This window comes from Neovison vison, chromosome 2 (genome assembly GCF_020171115.1).
Source record: "Neovison vison isolate M4711 chromosome 2, ASM_NN_V1, whole genome shotgun sequence".
Taxonomy (NCBI): Eukaryota; Metazoa; Chordata; class Mammalia; order Carnivora; family Mustelidae; genus Neogale; species Neogale vison.
The window spans coordinates 237,879,630-237,896,627 of record NC_058092.1 but is presented as its reverse complement, the minus strand read 5'-3'; the positions used below and the strand labels follow the sequence as shown (position 1 = coordinate 237,896,627).

The following is a 16,998-nucleotide window of genomic DNA, read 5'->3' as shown; positions in this document are numbered from 1 at the left end:
AGACATTTTGTTAAGTTTCTTAAAGAGGCTTCTTTCTAACTCTTGTGACATGTGATCTAAAACGAAAATTTTTTTTAAATCAAATTTTTTGGTAGCTTTTAAAAGCCCTTTACTGAACTTAGCCCAGGAATAACTAATAAACTTTGTCAATTATTTGTATTTTTTTTATTACCCAGATAGGGTAAATAAAAATTGGGGTATTTTTAAGATTTAGCAATTCTACTTGAATTATCTGAGAGGCATTTTTAAGAGTTCCCCCAAAATGGAATCCTACATATGTTCTCTAAAATGCTATCATCATCGTTATTATCAATATATTATTATTATTATTATACCAGTATTCTCTGGTGCTGAGAAACAGGAATTCAGTTAACTGGTACCTAGCTAGACAGCTGGTTAGTACCATTCTGGAGATTGCCCGACATTGTCTGTTTACACAAGCTAATTGCACAGACATTTAGAATAAAACATTTCTATAACCATATAGAATTTATCTACACTGATTATATAAACCCTTAGAAATTAAATACTATGAACTGTATTTTAAGATACTTGCATATTCAATGATAAATCAAACTAAAACAAGTCTTAGTTTCTGAAAATAAAAAAATGCTAATTTAAGTATATAACTCCCTTTATACCTCCGCCATCATACCTAAAGCAACCATGGACATAATAAAATTCAAGTACGGCAGGTACTGTACAGTGTAACAAGATCATTACTAAATGAAACAGTAGTACAAACCTCACGAACCAGGCAGAAAATAAGCCTGACTTTGAGAATTTACGTACAAAAGTGCACTGTAAAGGAAATGAATACCATAGCCTAATAGATCAGAATACCAAACTGGAAGAGGGGTGCAGGAGGGTGACACAGAAGGTGGGGGCCACCTCACAGAGAAAGCAATGAAAACAAGGTAAGATAAAGGTCTCTATTTCAAGTATCCCAGCATCTAGTCAAGAACAAACAAGGGACATCTGGGTAGGTCAGGGGGTTGGGTGTCCCACTTGATTTTCGCTCAGATCATGATCTCGGGGTTGTGAGATCAAGCCCCACGTTGGGCTCTGGGCTGGGGATGAAGTCTGCTTGAGATTCCCTCTCTCCCTTCTTTCCCTCACCCCACCCCCACAAGTGCTCTCTCTTAAAAAAAAAAAAAAAAAGGCCAATTAAAACAAGAAATCAATTGACAGAACAGAAAAAACACAAGAGTCTCTAACTAATAGTTGAACCAATGGCACAGACTAAGTTCAGAGATGAAAGGAATAAAAGCCACAGGAGTACACAGGAGACTTCATAGAAAATGGATTTGAGGGCGCCTGGGTGGCTCAGTGGGTTAAGCCGCTGCCTTCGACTCAGGTCATGATCCCAGGGTCCTGGGATCAAGTCCCGCATCGGGCTCTCTGCTCAGCAGGGAGCCTGCTTCCCTCTCTCTCTCTCTGCCTGCCTCTCTGTCTACTTGTAATCTCTGTCTGTTAAATAAACAAATAAAATCTTTAAAAAAAAAAAAAAGAAAAGAAAATGGATTTGAACTGAATCACCACATTGAGTACTTTAACAACATACAACTTTAATTTGGAGAAAAAGTAATGATAAATTTAATAATTAAAAAATTGAATAAAATTTCAATAACTAAATCATAATAAAATCAAATGTAAAGTTAAAAATGAATGGCCACGCCTATAAAAAGATGAATTTGATCTGGACCTCAAACAGAACTAGTGGCACCCAGCTTCCTCAGCACAAGGAGCCTTGTGCTTCTCTTCCTCCTTCCTCCCTCTCCACCAGACACGAGATCTTGAAAGATTCTATCTCCCAAACAAGTGATTAAATGATAAATGTGTTTTCCCATTTCAGTTAAAGATAAAGTGCCAACAAGCTGACTTTACATAATTTGAAAAGCAAGGGCATGTAACATTTTAACTCGTCATTTAATTTTATTCTGAACAAATGTTAAGTTTTCAATAAGACTTTCAGCTGTACAAGTAACTCGTGTATCTCCTCTAAGCCCTTGGATGCGGGCAACCCTCCGCCTGGGGCCCAGAGCCTCAGGGAGGTCTAGACAGGGTGGCCAGCGCAGGAGAGGACGCACCGCACAGTGCCGAGGAGCACGGGAGCCCTCGTCACCGCACCCTCAGTACAAGCAAAAGCAAGCTCACTCAGCTCCAGTAAACCTACAGGTCCTGCCTTTCAGCAACCTGTTCCAGCGAGCAGGATACCCAGGCCAAAAGGCACGCTTGCTTTTCTCAGGTATTGCTTTTCCATCATCCACAAAGTAAGAAACTACTTATGGTCACAAAACTTTATGACCTTCAAAACTCTTCAAAACATCATGTTTAAGATCACCTCATACAATGATTTTGTAAATATAAGTTAAGCAATCAACTGATCTCTATAATTCACAAGTCAAGAATGCCAGACTAGGGGAACCTGGGTGGCTCAGACCGTTAGGCGCCTGCCTTTGGCTCAGATCATGATCTCAGGATCCTGGGATCAAGTCCCACATCAGGCTCTCTGCTCAGTGGGGAGTCTGCTTCTCCTTCTCCCTATGCCACGCCCCCCACCACAGAGCTCGTGCACTCTCTCTCACTCTCTAACAGTATCTTTAAAAAGAAAAAAAACAAAAACAAAAAACTAAGAAATCAAATTAAAAGACAGAGGAGGCTGAACATGGGTTCTCTACCCGAGATGGCTCAAGAGCTCTCCCTAACAAAAGCGAGCTCTCTTTAAATGAACTGCATCCTCTCTTACGGAGACATACCAACAGATCTCTCAAATATTTCACTTATTTGCTCAACATTTAAATTACCTACCTTATAAACTCCATGCAAATTATTTTTACCACTTACAAGAAACAATACTGGGATGCCTGGTGACTCAGCTGCTTGAGCATCCAACTCTTGGTTTCAGTTCAGGGTTGTGAGATGGAGCCCTGTGTCAGGCTCCATGCTCAGTGCAACGTCTCTTGAGATTTTGAGATTCTTCCGCACCACCGCCCCCACCCCGCCATGCAGCTCCCCTCCACTCACGTGCTCTCTTTCTAAAATAAATAAAATCCTAAAAAAATTAAAAACAAAAAAAAAACAGGAAAGGAAGAAAGAGAAGCGAACTACTCCACAGAGTGAATTTCCAGAAAGCAACGCCTCCTGGGAGGGCTACCCACCTCATGCGGTCAGCCTCCCTACGAAGAGCAGGTGCACCAGGTTCCGGAGTCCCCGACAGATAAGGATGTCCCAACCCCTGGCTTACTCAGACACTTAAGCACTTCAACAACTTACAATCTCACTGCCAAGTGTGGTACCAATGTGAGAAGTAATTCTATAGTCGCCTTAAATAAATCATTCAGATGGCAACTAAGAACATTGTGCTACCTAGCCAGTAACATTATACACATAAAGCCAGACATGCAACAATTACCATCATCTTGATTAATCTTATGATTGAAATGTTTAATCATTCATTTCACTGGTAATCATTATCTTTTATCACTGACCAAACATGCAGTTTTAATGTCTCCTTCTATTATTTATATTGGACATTTTAGGGTTACATTCTAAGGTTACATTATACATTTCATGGGAATTTTAAATAAGTCCTTAAATTTTAAAAAGCTAACTATTACATCTATATTTGCTCTACCTTCACAAAAAAACACTGAAAAGATTCATGCAAAATTAATATAAGCAGTCCCTTCTTTACACGGTGGGATACCAGGGCTGACAGGGAAGGTATGGGGGAGCGTTCTCACGGTCTACCTTTTACGCTGTTCTGATTCTGAGACATCTAACTGCAAAACCTATTCGAAGCACACTTACCTGTACAGAAATTGCCTGAAAATTACATCACCTATTACACAGATGAATTAGTCTGTCAGAATTCTGTTTTCAGTTTATATAAAAAGCGGAAAATACAGAAGATACCACTTTTAGCCCCATATATGGGTATATCTGTCAACATGTGCTCTCAACTCACTAATTCTGGTTTTAAAAAATAAGGATTTGGTACTTTTTGTTTCTTTAAATCTTAAGGATTCAAGCTCTTGAATACAGGGTGTGCCTCCCTTCTCAAAACTTCTTTCATTTCTAAGATTCCTAACTCCTATTTAGGCTTTGTTGTCTCAACCAAGACTAAGTCCTGAATGACGGCATTAAATGTGCTCAACCAGGTGAGCTGATCTACAGCCTCGACCATCACCTTCCCGGCACGTGCCCCCAAAAAGAGACAAACGAGGGACGCAGAGTGTGCAAAGCTGGGCAGAACAAGGCAAGGCGGGGACATGCTGGGCTCTTTTCTCTTCTGCTTCCTAAACAGGTGAGAAAAGCTTCCCGTTTTTCCTGTGGGTCTGCATGGACCCGATCGCAGACAGCTGCTCTTCCTGTTCCCCTGCTCCCTGGCGGCCTCCACACACCCTTCCTTCACTGGCTTTCCACATCACGCCCTGCGCTTCAAGGAAGCAAGCTTCGTTAATATTGTTACTATACTCAAACCATGATGATAAGCAGTGAATGACCCGGCTGCTTCTGCTGGAAAACATCCCCGCCACCCACGCTGCAATTTCCTGGTTGTGTCCTCCCGCCACACATGTGTTAGGGAACGTGTGCTGATGATCACGGTACTTGGTACTTGAGAAATGCAAAACAATTTTAAGATATTTAAGAATAATCTACTGCAGGCAACCCTGTCAAGATCCCCTTGCTTTTAAGAGCTTCTTCTAGATCTTCACTTAATAAACCTTTAAAATAATAATAATAATCTACTGGAAAAAGAACACTAGCGGCAATTACAAACATGGGGAATTCCACATCCCTCCTCCCTTGTATTGATAAAATGCAGTCGGCCTCCTAACATGGCGCCACAAACATACCTTCACAAATGAAACTCGAGGCTGTTCTTTGGCCAATTCTGCCATCACGTCGTTCATCTGAGCACACTGTGGGGCCCATGGCGCCCAGAAATGGACCACAAGGAGGGACCTGGAAGTCAACAAAATACGTTTTAAAGTTATAGTACCTTTAGAAATAAGGAAACACTGACACAGGTTAAATTCTATTACCAAAACAACCTTCACAAGAAGTGCCTGAATTGTTTTTCTACTGCTAGAATTCTACTGTATCAAACACAGACTGGAATATAAGGCTTGCAACATCTTAGCAATCTTTCAATCTTTTGGATGAATTTTCAAGTTAATGATATTTCCTGAGTGAAGACTTAGCTCATATGAAGTGGTTCTAAATATTCATCCATGTCAACTAATAGTCAAATAAGTCAATTGTGTTTTCAGACCCTTAAGATAGGGGGAAACTAGACTGCGGCGGCCAAGACGCCCGCCTATGACAAACAGCCCCACGTGCACAGTCATTCTGCAGCCTTCACTGCTTACGCACAGCACTGTGATGCCGGTGTCTAACTGTGACCATAGGAACAGGAATAAAATGTTGAAAATGCAAGGCACACAGGCAGAAAACAAGGGGAAAAATGGAACTCATTTTCACAAAGACGGGCTTTTTTTATATTCTACCACAAAAGATTTTCTAAAAATTGATGGTATGAACAGACAGAACAGTGGATTAATAAATTATTGACTAAGCTCTTGGGCATCTCAGCGTGTACTTATCAACTATTTTCATATAAAACAGTCTTGGCTAAGCTATCCTTCAAGTCTGTCTACATATTGAACTGGAAACCCCTTCTATAGGATTCTAAGTACAAGTTATAACCATCCCCAACCAAAAAAATCTGAAAAATCAGCAAGAAAACACATTGAAAAATACGTTATCTAGAGAAAGGAACGAAGGACTACTAACCTGTGGGCAAGAAAAGGAGTGGCAAACCGTAAAACCAGGGGAACAATACAGCTGCGAGAAGCAGGAGCCTCCCACCCAGGGCCAGGAGCAGAAGCCAAGGGAGGTCCTGGGGGAGAGGTAGGAGGGGCAGGATCTGGTGACCTTGGAAGCATGTCTAGAGACTCCTAGCTTCTGGCTCACTGACTGATGATGCCGGGTAGCAGAAGCCACTCATCACGTATAGAAGCTGCCAGCCTGAGAGGAAAGGACACCTGCATGGGGAGCTGTTAGCGATGGTCCAGAGCATAGAAAAGAACTCTGTGCTTTACCCACAGACAGATTTGGAAATCAAGAATAGAGCTGGCACCGAGCTCTCCTATACTAGAGGATAAAAGACAGAGGTCAGAGCCTCTGGACTTAATCGACAGTAAGTTAGGACAGATGGAGGAAAAGGAACCCAGGCAGGAGACCAGAGAATGGAGCCCAAAAAGCACAGCAAGGTTAAAAGGCCTCCCAAGGGGTGCCTGGGTGGCTCAGTGGGTTAAGCCGCTGCCTTCGGCTCAGGTCATGATCTCAGGGTCCTGGGATCGAGTCCTGCATCGGGCTCTCTGCTCAGCGGGGAGCCTGCTTCCCTCTCTCTCTCTGCCTGCCTCTCTGCCTACTTGTGGTCTCTCTCTGTCAAATAAATAAATAAATAAATGCCTCCCAAAAGTCAAGAAAAGGATGTCGAGAACCAAGGAGTGACAACTGTCCAGTCCAGCCGGGCCAGACGGCAGCATGAAGGGACTGAACGGAGAAGAGGCTGTCGGGGGCTCGAAACCTGCACTCGAAGAGAGCTGCCTGTAAACAGAGAGAGTGCTAGGCAGAGGGGGAGAAAGGATCAAGGGATTTGCTTTTTTTCTTTAATGCACGAAAATCTTCATGTTTGTTTCATAGGGTGTAGTCCAGGTGGGGAGGGAAGGATGAAGATGCAAGAGAGGCTGAGGATACAAGCTCTCGGGGGTGGCAGGAGAAGGGAAATATAAGAGCAGAGAATTCACCATGAGGGAAGGGACAGCCTCCTCTGGGTCAGGAGTGAAGGAATCAAGAATGCGTAAAGCCACAAATAAATGTTAGATGTTGAAGGTGGGGGGAGTAGGAGGAGATGCTCCTGAAGTCCGGTTTTCCCAGGCAGGAAGCAAGGTCATTTGCTGAGGCCTGCAGTCATAGACAGCAGTGAGGAAAAAGGGAGAGCTGCCCAGGGGCACGCAAGAGGAAAGCGCGAAAGACCCAGCCAAGGCTGGAAAGGATGTATTGTGGGTCCCTGACCCGTGGGTGCTCACTGCTGTCCAGCAGAACTCAGAAACTTCCACGTGTGGTTGGGCGGGCCTCGGGGTCTATGGCAGAGACTGTGCTGTGTCCCTTTCCTCCTGGCACTGAGCCTGACGACACTGCTCAGTCATCCCTGCCGCTGTCTGGGGCCCTGAAGCTGAGCTCTGGCCAGTGAGCCTCTGCAGAGGATGCTGGGGAGGCCCCAAGGCCCAGGGCTTCCACAAAAGGACAAGAACTGCACAAGAATGCTGAAAGCAGGGGCACCTGGGTGGTTCAACTGGTTAAGTGACTGCCTCGGGCTCAGGTCATGATCCTGGAGTCCCAGGATCCAGTTCCACGTCAAGCTCCCGGCTCAGAGGGGAGTCTGCTTCTCCCTAGGACCCTGCCCCCCCAACTCGCGCTCGCTCTCTCTCAAATACATTTTTTTAAAAATTAATACATAAGTAAATAAAAATGTTCACAGCGTCATCGGACACAACAGCCAAAAACTGGAAATAACCCCAAATGACCACAAGCTGAAGAAACCGTTTTATACGGTTTTATACGTTTTAAACGACAGAATACTAGTCGGCAGTAAAAAGGAACCACCTACAGGGGCACACAACATGCACCTTAAAAACATGATGCAGAAAACATCCTAGAGGTACAAGACCATGAGCTGTGTAACTCCATTTACATCAAGTACCAAGAAGAGGCAAAACTAACCTATAGTAACAAAGAGCAGGTCAGTGGCAGAAACTATGGGAAAGAACATTCTGGGACTCTATGTTGTTTTGAATGGTGGTTACTTTTGTATATACGACTGTCAAAATTCATCGCACCTAGCTATTAAGATCTGTGCATTTCCTTATGGTATGTTACGTAATGCCTCATCTTTTTAAAAAAGCCAGGATACCACTTCTAACTAAATTGAAAAAGGATTTTTTAAATAATAATATTCTATGATTAAAAAAAAAAAATGGAAGAAACCAAGCATTTCCATATCCTACTGGTAAAGATTAAATTGGAACCTTTCAGAAATTTTTTACACACTGTCAAGTATCCTAAGAAGTAATTAAAGACACAAAGATGTATATATATGAGTACTTTCCCATGATCTTACACAACATTTAACAGGAAGAACCAATTCTTCAACAACACTATAGCTTTTTTAATGGTCCTATAACAAAATATTATCAAGCCATTAAAAATCATTTCAAAAAACTTTAATGACATGGAAAAATTTTCACAATATGATTATATTTTTTAAAATTTTAAGATATTACCTTTTTTTAAATTTTAGTTTATTTATTTATTTATTTGACAGATAGAGATCACAAGTAGGCAGAGATACAGGCAGAGAGAGAGGGAAGCAGGCTCCCTGCTAAGCAGAGAGCCCGATGCCGGGCTCGATCCCAGGACTCTGGGATCATGACCTGAGCTGAAGGCAGAGGATGAACCCACCGAGCCATCCAGGTGTCCCAAGATATTACCATTTTTAACAACATGAACTAACATGTAAAAAAAGATACCCTTTAAACTAATATACTATTGTGTATCAATTATACACAAAATTATTTATTATAATAGTTTAATAAAAAGGAAAAAATGGCATACCCACACAACTTAAATTTCATTACCACTGACATGGTTTTGAAGAGTAATTTATTTTTATTTTTTTATTTTTTTTTTTTTTTTGACAGAGAGGAAGATCACAAGTAGGCAGAGAGGCAGGCAGTAGCAGGGGAGGGGGGGAAGCAGACAGTTGGTGGGGGGGGGGCAGGCTCCCCGCTGAGCAGAGAGCCCGACGCGGGGCTCGATCCTAGGACCCTGAGATCATGACCTGAGCTGAAGGCAGAGGCTCAACCCACTGAGCCACCCAGGCGCCCCTGAAGAGTAATTTAAATCTTAATTTAAATGTGCGATCTTAACTTCCATATTGTAAAACAGCAATAACTAGGGACACCTGGGTGGCTCAGTCACCTAAGTGTCTGCCTTTGGCTCAGGTTATGATCCTAGAGTCATGGGATGGAGCCCCACACTGGGCTCCCCGCCCAGCAGAAGCCTGCTTCCCCCCTCACTCTGCCTGTTGCTCCCCCTGCTTGCGCTCGTGCTCTGTCAAATAAATAAATAAAATATTTTTAAAATAAGGGGGGGTGCCTGGGTGGCTCAGTGGGTTAAGCGTCTGCCTTTGGCTCAGGTCATGATCCCAGGGTCCTGGGATAGAGCCCCACATCGGGCTCTCTGCTCAGCAGGGAACCTGCTTCCCCCTCTCTCTCTGCCTGCCTCTCTGCCTACTTGTGATCTCTCTCTGTCAAATAAATAAATAAAATCTTTAAAAATAAATAAGTGTGTGTGTGTGTGTGTGTGTGTATATATATATTTTTTATATAGAGCCCCTAGGTGGCTCAGTCAGTTAAGCATCTCCCTTCCACTCAGGTCTTGATCCCGGGTCCTGGGATAGAGTCCCGCAATGGGCTCCCCGCTCGTGGGGGACCCTGTTCCTCCCTCTCCCTCTGCTGTTCCCCCTGCTTGTACTCTCTCTGTCAAAATAAATATATATATATTTTTAAAGATTTTATTTATTTATTTGACAGAGAGAGATCACAAGTAGGCAGAGAGGCAGGCAGAGATAGAGGAAGAAGCAGACTCCCTGCTGAGCAGAGAGCCCGATGCGGGACTTGATCCCAGGACCCTGAGATCATGACCTGAGCCGAAGGCAGCGGCTTAACCCACTGAGCCACCCAGGCGCCCCTCAAAATAAATATATTTTAAAAATATTTTAAAATTAAACAAAATACAATAGAAACACCTGATACCCTGGGATACTGGGAAGATCAAACAAAAATATAAAAACATTTGAAAGATAAAAGCATGATATTAATAGTAATTTTACATTAGCCACAGTAACCTCCCACTGAGATGCTCAGCTTCCTAATGAAGTTCGCACTGCCTAGTAGCACCAGGATATAAACCTGAAATGAACACAAACGCTGCCCCTCTCTCTCGGGACAAACGCTGCCCCTCTCTCTCGGGTTACAGGAAGAGTGCTCTCTGCTGCATGAAATAACCCAACCGGCACAGTGCACTGTTTGAGGAAAAACTTTAAAGATCAGGTTCAAATCCCAACTAATATAATTTCAGACAATGCAACGAACACCAGTTGTACATCAGCAAAACAATCAGTGCTCAGTGAACAGCTGTTTCCCTGTTATCACTAGGTGCTCTGCACCGCAGCGACTTATCCTGAGAACACCAGCTACCGTTTACCAAATGCCATCCTATCCTAGACTCTTGAGTATTCTACAAATGGGTCAAACCTCTTCCAATTCCTCTGCAGATGGGAATCAAAATCCTCACTGTATAGACGAGTGAGGTTTCAGTGATACACAAACAGCTGAGACGACTTTAGGAAAGCTAAAAATATAGGGTTTTTTTTAAGATTTTACCCATTTACTTGAGAGAGAGGAGAGCACCAGCACAAGTGGGGAGAGGCGGAGGGAGGAGCAGACGCCCCACTGAGCAGGAGCCTGACTCGGGGCTTGATCCCAGGACCCCGGGACCATGACCTGAGCAGAAAGCAGACATTTCACCGGCTGAGCCACCCGGATGCCCGGCCAAAATTTCAATTCACTAAACACTTTAAAACTGAGAAGTGGTATTCAGGAAGTCGATTTTTTAATGCTTAGGGCAACAAGGACTGTTTACTATTCTTCCGTTTTCACAAACACCGGCGGAGAGGCGCTCCCTCGGCCGCCGTCACGTCAGGGCCTGTTGCACCTGATCACGAAGGAACAGGTGTGCGGTTTCCTGCATCACTTCGGGTACACACCACTGGCAAGAGCACAACCAAATCGTGCGGACTGTGCGATCTCCAGGATCTTTGTGATAAAACGATGAAACATAAAAACGAAAATGTGCAGCACGAGGCAAAACGGTCTTTCGGACGCTGAGGAGGGGCAGGCGCCCACGCGCCCCGCGGCGTTGAAGAGGCCGCCTCCGGCGCCGCCGCCACTGCGCGGCCCGTGTCACCCCCCACCCTGCGTCAGTGAGGACGGTCACTTCCCTTTTCCTCCCGAAACACTTTTCCAAGGAAACCTGAATGTCCAGCGGGCCGTTCCGGTTAGCACCGTGAACTCCGTCACCTCCAGGACGCGCGGCCGGCCAGGAGCAAGGCGGGACCTGCCGCCGCGCTCGGCTTCCCGCACAGGCGACCGACGGCCCATCCCACCCGCTCTCCGAGCACAGCGCTACCGGCCTCCGCTTCGGATCCGGCGGGCAGCACAGGACTGGGGTCCACAAGCCTGTCCTGCCCGGAGCCACGCAGCCACTCGGCCCCGCACGCGAGGCCAGGTCGCACGGCCCGCATCCTCTCATTGGCCCGCGCCACCCCACTCGGACGGAGCCGCACGCCTCCAGGCTACGTCGCCTCCGGGGAAACTGAGGCCCGGTCTGAAACCTGCCCGGGGGCTCCAGGGCTAGCTAGAGGCGGGGCTGGGGCAGCCTCGCGGGCTCCCACCCGGCCCTCGGAGGGCTCCCGGGCCCGCCGGCCTCCAGGTGCGGAGCCGCCCCGGAACCCCGGCCTGCACGCGCTCCCCGCACTGTCTCCGCGCCCGCCCCCGGTCTGCGTTCCGGGGCGGCCCGACAGCTGGAGGCACGCGTCCCAGACCCGAGCGGACGGCGGCCGCCGGCTCCCGACCCCGGAAAGCCTCGCGCGTCGGCCGGTGAGCTGCACAACCGGAGCACCGCCCGCTCCTCGGCGCCCCGAACGCTGCGCTTCCACCGGGCACGGCCGCCCCGGCAGCCGGGCCTTCCAGAGCCAACGGCGGCGGACAAAGCGAGCCGGGCCCGGGCCTCGGTCGGGCCGGCGGGGTCCGCGCACCCCCTCCCCCCGGCCTCGGGGCTGAGTCACCGCGTCGCCCGCGGCCCCGGAGGCCGCCAGGCCGGGCGGCGGGGCGGGGCCGGGCCGGGAGGCCGAGCTCGGCCCTCTCTCTCCCGTTCCTCTGCCGGGGCCGGGGGGCCGGGCTCGGGGGCCGGGGGCCCCGCCAGTCCGCCGCCCCACCAGGCCCCAGGGCCGGGCGCGAAGGAGCCGGGCCGCCCGCCGCCGCCCGAGAGGCCGCCCCCCGCGCGCGTCCCCGCAGCCCTGCCGCCCGCCGCCCCGCTCACTGGGCTCTGAGGCGCAGCAGCTCCTCAAAGTGCTGGGCTGAGCCGACCTCCACCACGGCCGCCACCGCCTCGGCCGCCCCCGCCGCCATGCTGCAGCCGCCAGACAGGAGCAATCGAGCGCGGGCGGACGGCGGGGGCGGGGCCTCGGGGGCCGCGCGCGGAAGCCCCGCCCCGGGCCCCGCCCCGGGCCGGACCAGCGCCGGCAGCGGGCTCGGAACCGGGGCGGGGCTTCCGGGGGAGCGTCCGCGCGTTGGACCAGCGCGCTGCCGGCTCCCGCCCCCACCCGGCTCCGCACGGCCCCCGGGCCCCGCGCCCTCTGCGCAGCTCCTACGGCCGCTGGGAGAAGGGGTGCGCGCGGGTGACTGAGCGCAGGTGAAGTCACGAGGTCTGGACATGCAACAAGATGACATTTTAACCTAAAATGAAATTAAGTAAAAGACAGGGATATTACCAAAAGTGGGAAATCACGTTTAAAATACAGTAAGAGCCACGAGGAACTGTTTTTTTGTTTATTTGTTTTTGTTTTTTTTCGACACAGAGATCACAAGTAGGCAGAGAAACAGTGGGGGGGGGCGGTGGAAGCAGGCTCCCCGCTGAGCAGAGAGCCGGATGCGGGGCTGGATCCGGCACCCTGGGATCGTGACCTGAGCGGAAGGCAGAGGCCCCAACCCATTAAGCCACCCAGGCGCCCCCGAGGAACTGTTTTGTATCCCAACTGCGGTGGTACATATGCAAACCTAAACATGGGATTGCATGGGACAAAACACACACACACGCTTTCCAGTAACACTGGGGAACCCGAAGAAGAGGGGCGGATGGCGGGAATGTGGACATCCCGGTTGTGATTTCGTACTACAGCTTTGCGGAATGTCATCTTTGGGGGAGAATATGATCAGGATCTCTCTCTATTATTCCTAACAACTGCACATGGCACGAAATTATTTTAAAATGTACCCAAAAAAGGCTTTTTTTTTTTTTTAAGTAAATGAAACCTAGCAATTACTATGCAAAAATGCGATAGAAGGTGGGGGGAAATAGCCCGTTGCAAAATAGGATGTGTGTACTCCGATGGCCGTTTTAAACAGAACTATAGGTAAGTAATATAGCATGACTGTATATAAGCTGAACATTACATAGAATAAAGGTCTTCAGAAGGATAGGTCCCAAAGTGTTAGCAGAGCTTGCCCCCAGAAAAGAGGGGAATCAAAGGGAGGACCTTCCCTTTTTACACCCTGTACTTTTTAGTGTCATTTGCATTTTTTCAAAGGACATGGACTGACTTTGTCATTTAAAAAATAATGAAACTGTAATGCACTAGGGAAATGTGCTATAGTCATTCTTTTTCAAAAAGCAGCAGTAATCACTCCCTCTAATGGGGCTGTTTTAAAAAGCCTGATTTTCCCTTTAAATGGAATTTGCTGAGAGCAGCACACACCAGGTACAGAGCACCGCTCTGCTTTCAGGACAGACTGTCAGGGAAACTCCCAGGTTACCTGTCCGCTCCTGCCTGCCTTGGGCTCTCTCTGCAGCTCCCACTGTTGACATCAACAGGCCTCAGGGTTAGAAGCTGACCTCTGAGCTTTCAAACGCTCTAACTTTGGCGAGAGAGACCAGACCACTCTGCCAGGCCCTGAGCCCAACCAGTGTGCGGCTCTTGCTGGTGAGCGGCGGATCTGCAGGCAGATGTACCTGCCCCTGCCAAAGCCTTCACCCTGGTCTGTATTTATCACTCAGCACTCTGTTCAGCTGCATTTATCAGTCAGTGCTCTGTCCAGCTGCTGACGTAAAGACATCACCGCCTACCTGCACACCGTAGCGAAGGAAACACCCAGATCCACAGCAGGGAAGGGGCCGCATCAAGACTCCCCCCAGGCTTGCTGTTACCACCTCAAGCCCGCCTGGCGTCCCACCACAGCCCCCATCCCACCTGCAGGCTGTTAATACCCTGTCCTCTCTCTAACCACGTCGCACCTAAAGGGGAAAACTCCTCCTCATCGTTTTAAACTGGTTTGGCCTGTTACAGGGTATTCTGGACTTGGCTTTCCCAACACCCTGTTAGGGCTCATAAGCTTAAAAACACAGGAAAGCAAGATACTGTGGCTGATTTGGGCCTCTGTCCCCAGTGTGTGTTCATACCAGACACTGACCTTCTGCTGACCCCATATTTAAGCACCATGTAGCCATGTCCTCTTCCCTCGCGGCGTCCCTTTTGGGAACCCAGTGATATTTTACCTGACGTGTCCCTGGGGCAGGGGCCTCTCCTGGGCTTCCATACTCTCCTCAGGCAGGAACAGCTGTCCCAGGACAGCAGCACAGTCCTGAAACGGATGTTAGGTCTCCCCAAGGGTGCTGTGTGGCACCTCAGGGACCTGGAACGTGGGGACCGGGAAGCTTGGGTGATGGGTCTTGAAGACGGAAATCCTGGCCTAGGAGAGCCAGAGCTCTAGACAGAGCTGCAGGGGCCTTCCCGGGAGCAAAGCAGGTCCACCGACGCTGGTGAATCGACCCCATTTTAAAGAAGGGTGTGTGGGAGAGAGATGGAGGTGTGATCATTTTCTCCGGTAACGACAGCTGACATTTACTGCTCCTAAACAGGCAAGGAAATACTTTAGCCGTGCATTTTTAACGACACATCCTTCCTTCCCGGGGCCAAGTGTCTCTCCCTGGCAGGGCACAGGGCCAAGGGCAATGCAGACACCGATGAGCCATGGTTGGGAGGAGTGCCTGGACGCTACAGAAGAGGACGGGAATAAAACCCCAGCCTGGCAGGGGGGCGGGTGGGGGGCTGCTTCGCAGGGGGGTCAGGTTGTAAATTTCACCCCAAGGTGCTGAGAGACACAGGAGTTCGGAGAGGGAGAGAATGAGCCAGCGTTTTTAATGGGCAAAGCATGGCATTAAAAAGTGTTGTTATTCAAGTAAAATGGCCAATGTTTCCTTTCTTTTAAAAGAGACTCTTAAATTCCAATTACTCCGCCCCCGAAGACCAGTTGAGAATAACCCCAACTGGAGGGAATTAATTTCCTTAGGAATTTCCCTGTTACAAGATTAATGGAGCCCCCCTGCAGAGAAACAGTAAAACTGTAAGTACAGTAGATTTGCACCTGAAGGATACATATTTTAATTTCTGTTCTCAAGCTGGGATAACATCTTCTCCAGCTACTATAAAAAGCATAAATGAGCACCCGCACGTCTGCTGAGAACCCTCTAACATGGAGCTCCCCAGGAGGGGTCCGTACCTGGCTGGGGACGACCAGGAGTCCCCCCCCTTCCCCCCACTCCCCGCAGGCGCACACTCTGTCCACACACACTGGTGGCCAGGGCTCCTAACCAGGGGCACGGTGACCACCGCTGGGTACAGGGCTGGGAAGAGCCCAAACAGCCCAGGGGCCTTCCAGGGGACTGGAAGTGACCAAAATCCAGAGCAGAATCCCTGGGCCAGATTCTGTGAAATCCACCCTAAACCCCGGGCCCCAGCCCTGCACTCACCCTGGCACCACCCTCTCAAGACACCACTGCTCTGGACGCAGAATAGGGAGAACCAAAAGGTAGAAGGTCTGTGTCCTGACCGCCAGAGCCCTCCCAGGACCTTCTCACCCCACTGTCCATCAGCTTTGGAGGCCCCTTCAAGATTGGGTCGTGGGGAGGGCGTCTCACAAACCATGTTGAAACATGCCGGCAGGCGGGATGTTCCAGCAGGTCCCGACAGTCAGGGACTATCCTGACGGGGAAGTGGCAACAGGCGGTGAGGCTTTGTCTGTCAACCCTTCGGAGCCCAGGCTTGGATCTCGGCATCAGTCGGCCAATTTTCTGTGTTCCTTTGCCTACTAGAAACTGCTTTTATTGGAAGAATTCTATGTATATGCTGGCTATAAACGTTGTTTATGCTGTCATAGCTAGATTTTTATTGGTTGTATTTTTGCTGCACTTGCTTGAAAAATAATTATTTTCAAAGAAAAGAAGAATTATATATCCAGTAAACTAAATAAGACTCATGTTTATTAGGGACCCCTGACAGCTCCTCAAACGTGAAAAAAGATTTCGAAGCAGTGAATGGACAATTTATGTGCAAGTTTATTTGTAAAACAGATTTCAAGACATACTTCATCTTGGCTGTGCCAATAAAAATACATTCCATTTCTTTTCAGATGTGTGTGTTATCTGATGGTTCCACAGCCATCTGGTTTCTCCTAAGATGTGACTACATGGGTAAGCATGTACTCACCTGCTCACCTGAACTGGAATTGGGTTGAATGTTCTGGGCTTGCTACACACACACACAAGTGCACACACACATACACACACACACGCATATCTCCTAAGGTGCTCTCTAGAGGAAATATATTTATAAGAAATGTATTCACAAATCTTAATCCAATTACTCTGATCTCCAAAAACACTTTAGTCGATAATTTTTAAATTCACATTTAATTATTTATAATTTATCAGGAAAAAAAGTCATCCTGAGAATTGACAGCCCGTTTTTCCATCCCCAGTGTAAATTCTAACCTCTCTTCCACGCAGGGCCAGACTGGGCAGCGGGATCGGCTGCGGACTGTCTACAGGCTGTAGGTGGCATCAGCTGCCTCCTCAGGCTGGGCAAGGAGCATCCTTTGTTGGGTGGCTTCTTTTTTTTTTTTTTTTTTTTTTTTAACACATTGTTTTGTTTTTTTTTTTAAAGATTTATTTATTTATTTATTTGTCAGAGAGAGAGGGAGAGAGAGCGAGCACAGGCAGACAGAGAGGCAGGCAGAGGCAGAGGGA

At 48.1% G+C, this 16,998-nt stretch overlaps 1 protein-coding gene across 1 annotated transcript in view; it reads right to left on the bottom strand.

Moving 5' to 3' along the window:
- The window catches only part of GLRX3 (glutaredoxin 3), a 34,113-nt gene extending 21,755 nt beyond the window's left edge, over nucleotides 1–12,358 (bottom strand). Inside the window, exons 1-2 of the mRNA XM_044240756.1 lie at nucleotides 12,238–12,358; nucleotides 4,863–4,971 (exon numbers count right to left, since the gene is read on the bottom strand). Coding sequence (XP_044096691.1) covers nucleotides 4,863–4,971; nucleotides 12,238–12,326 — 198 coding nt within the window. The 5' untranslated portion in view covers nucleotides 12,327–12,358. The remainder of the gene's footprint in view (nucleotides 1–4,862; nucleotides 4,972–12,237) is intronic.
- Between the last annotated feature and the right edge of the window lie 4,640 nt (nucleotides 12,359–16,998).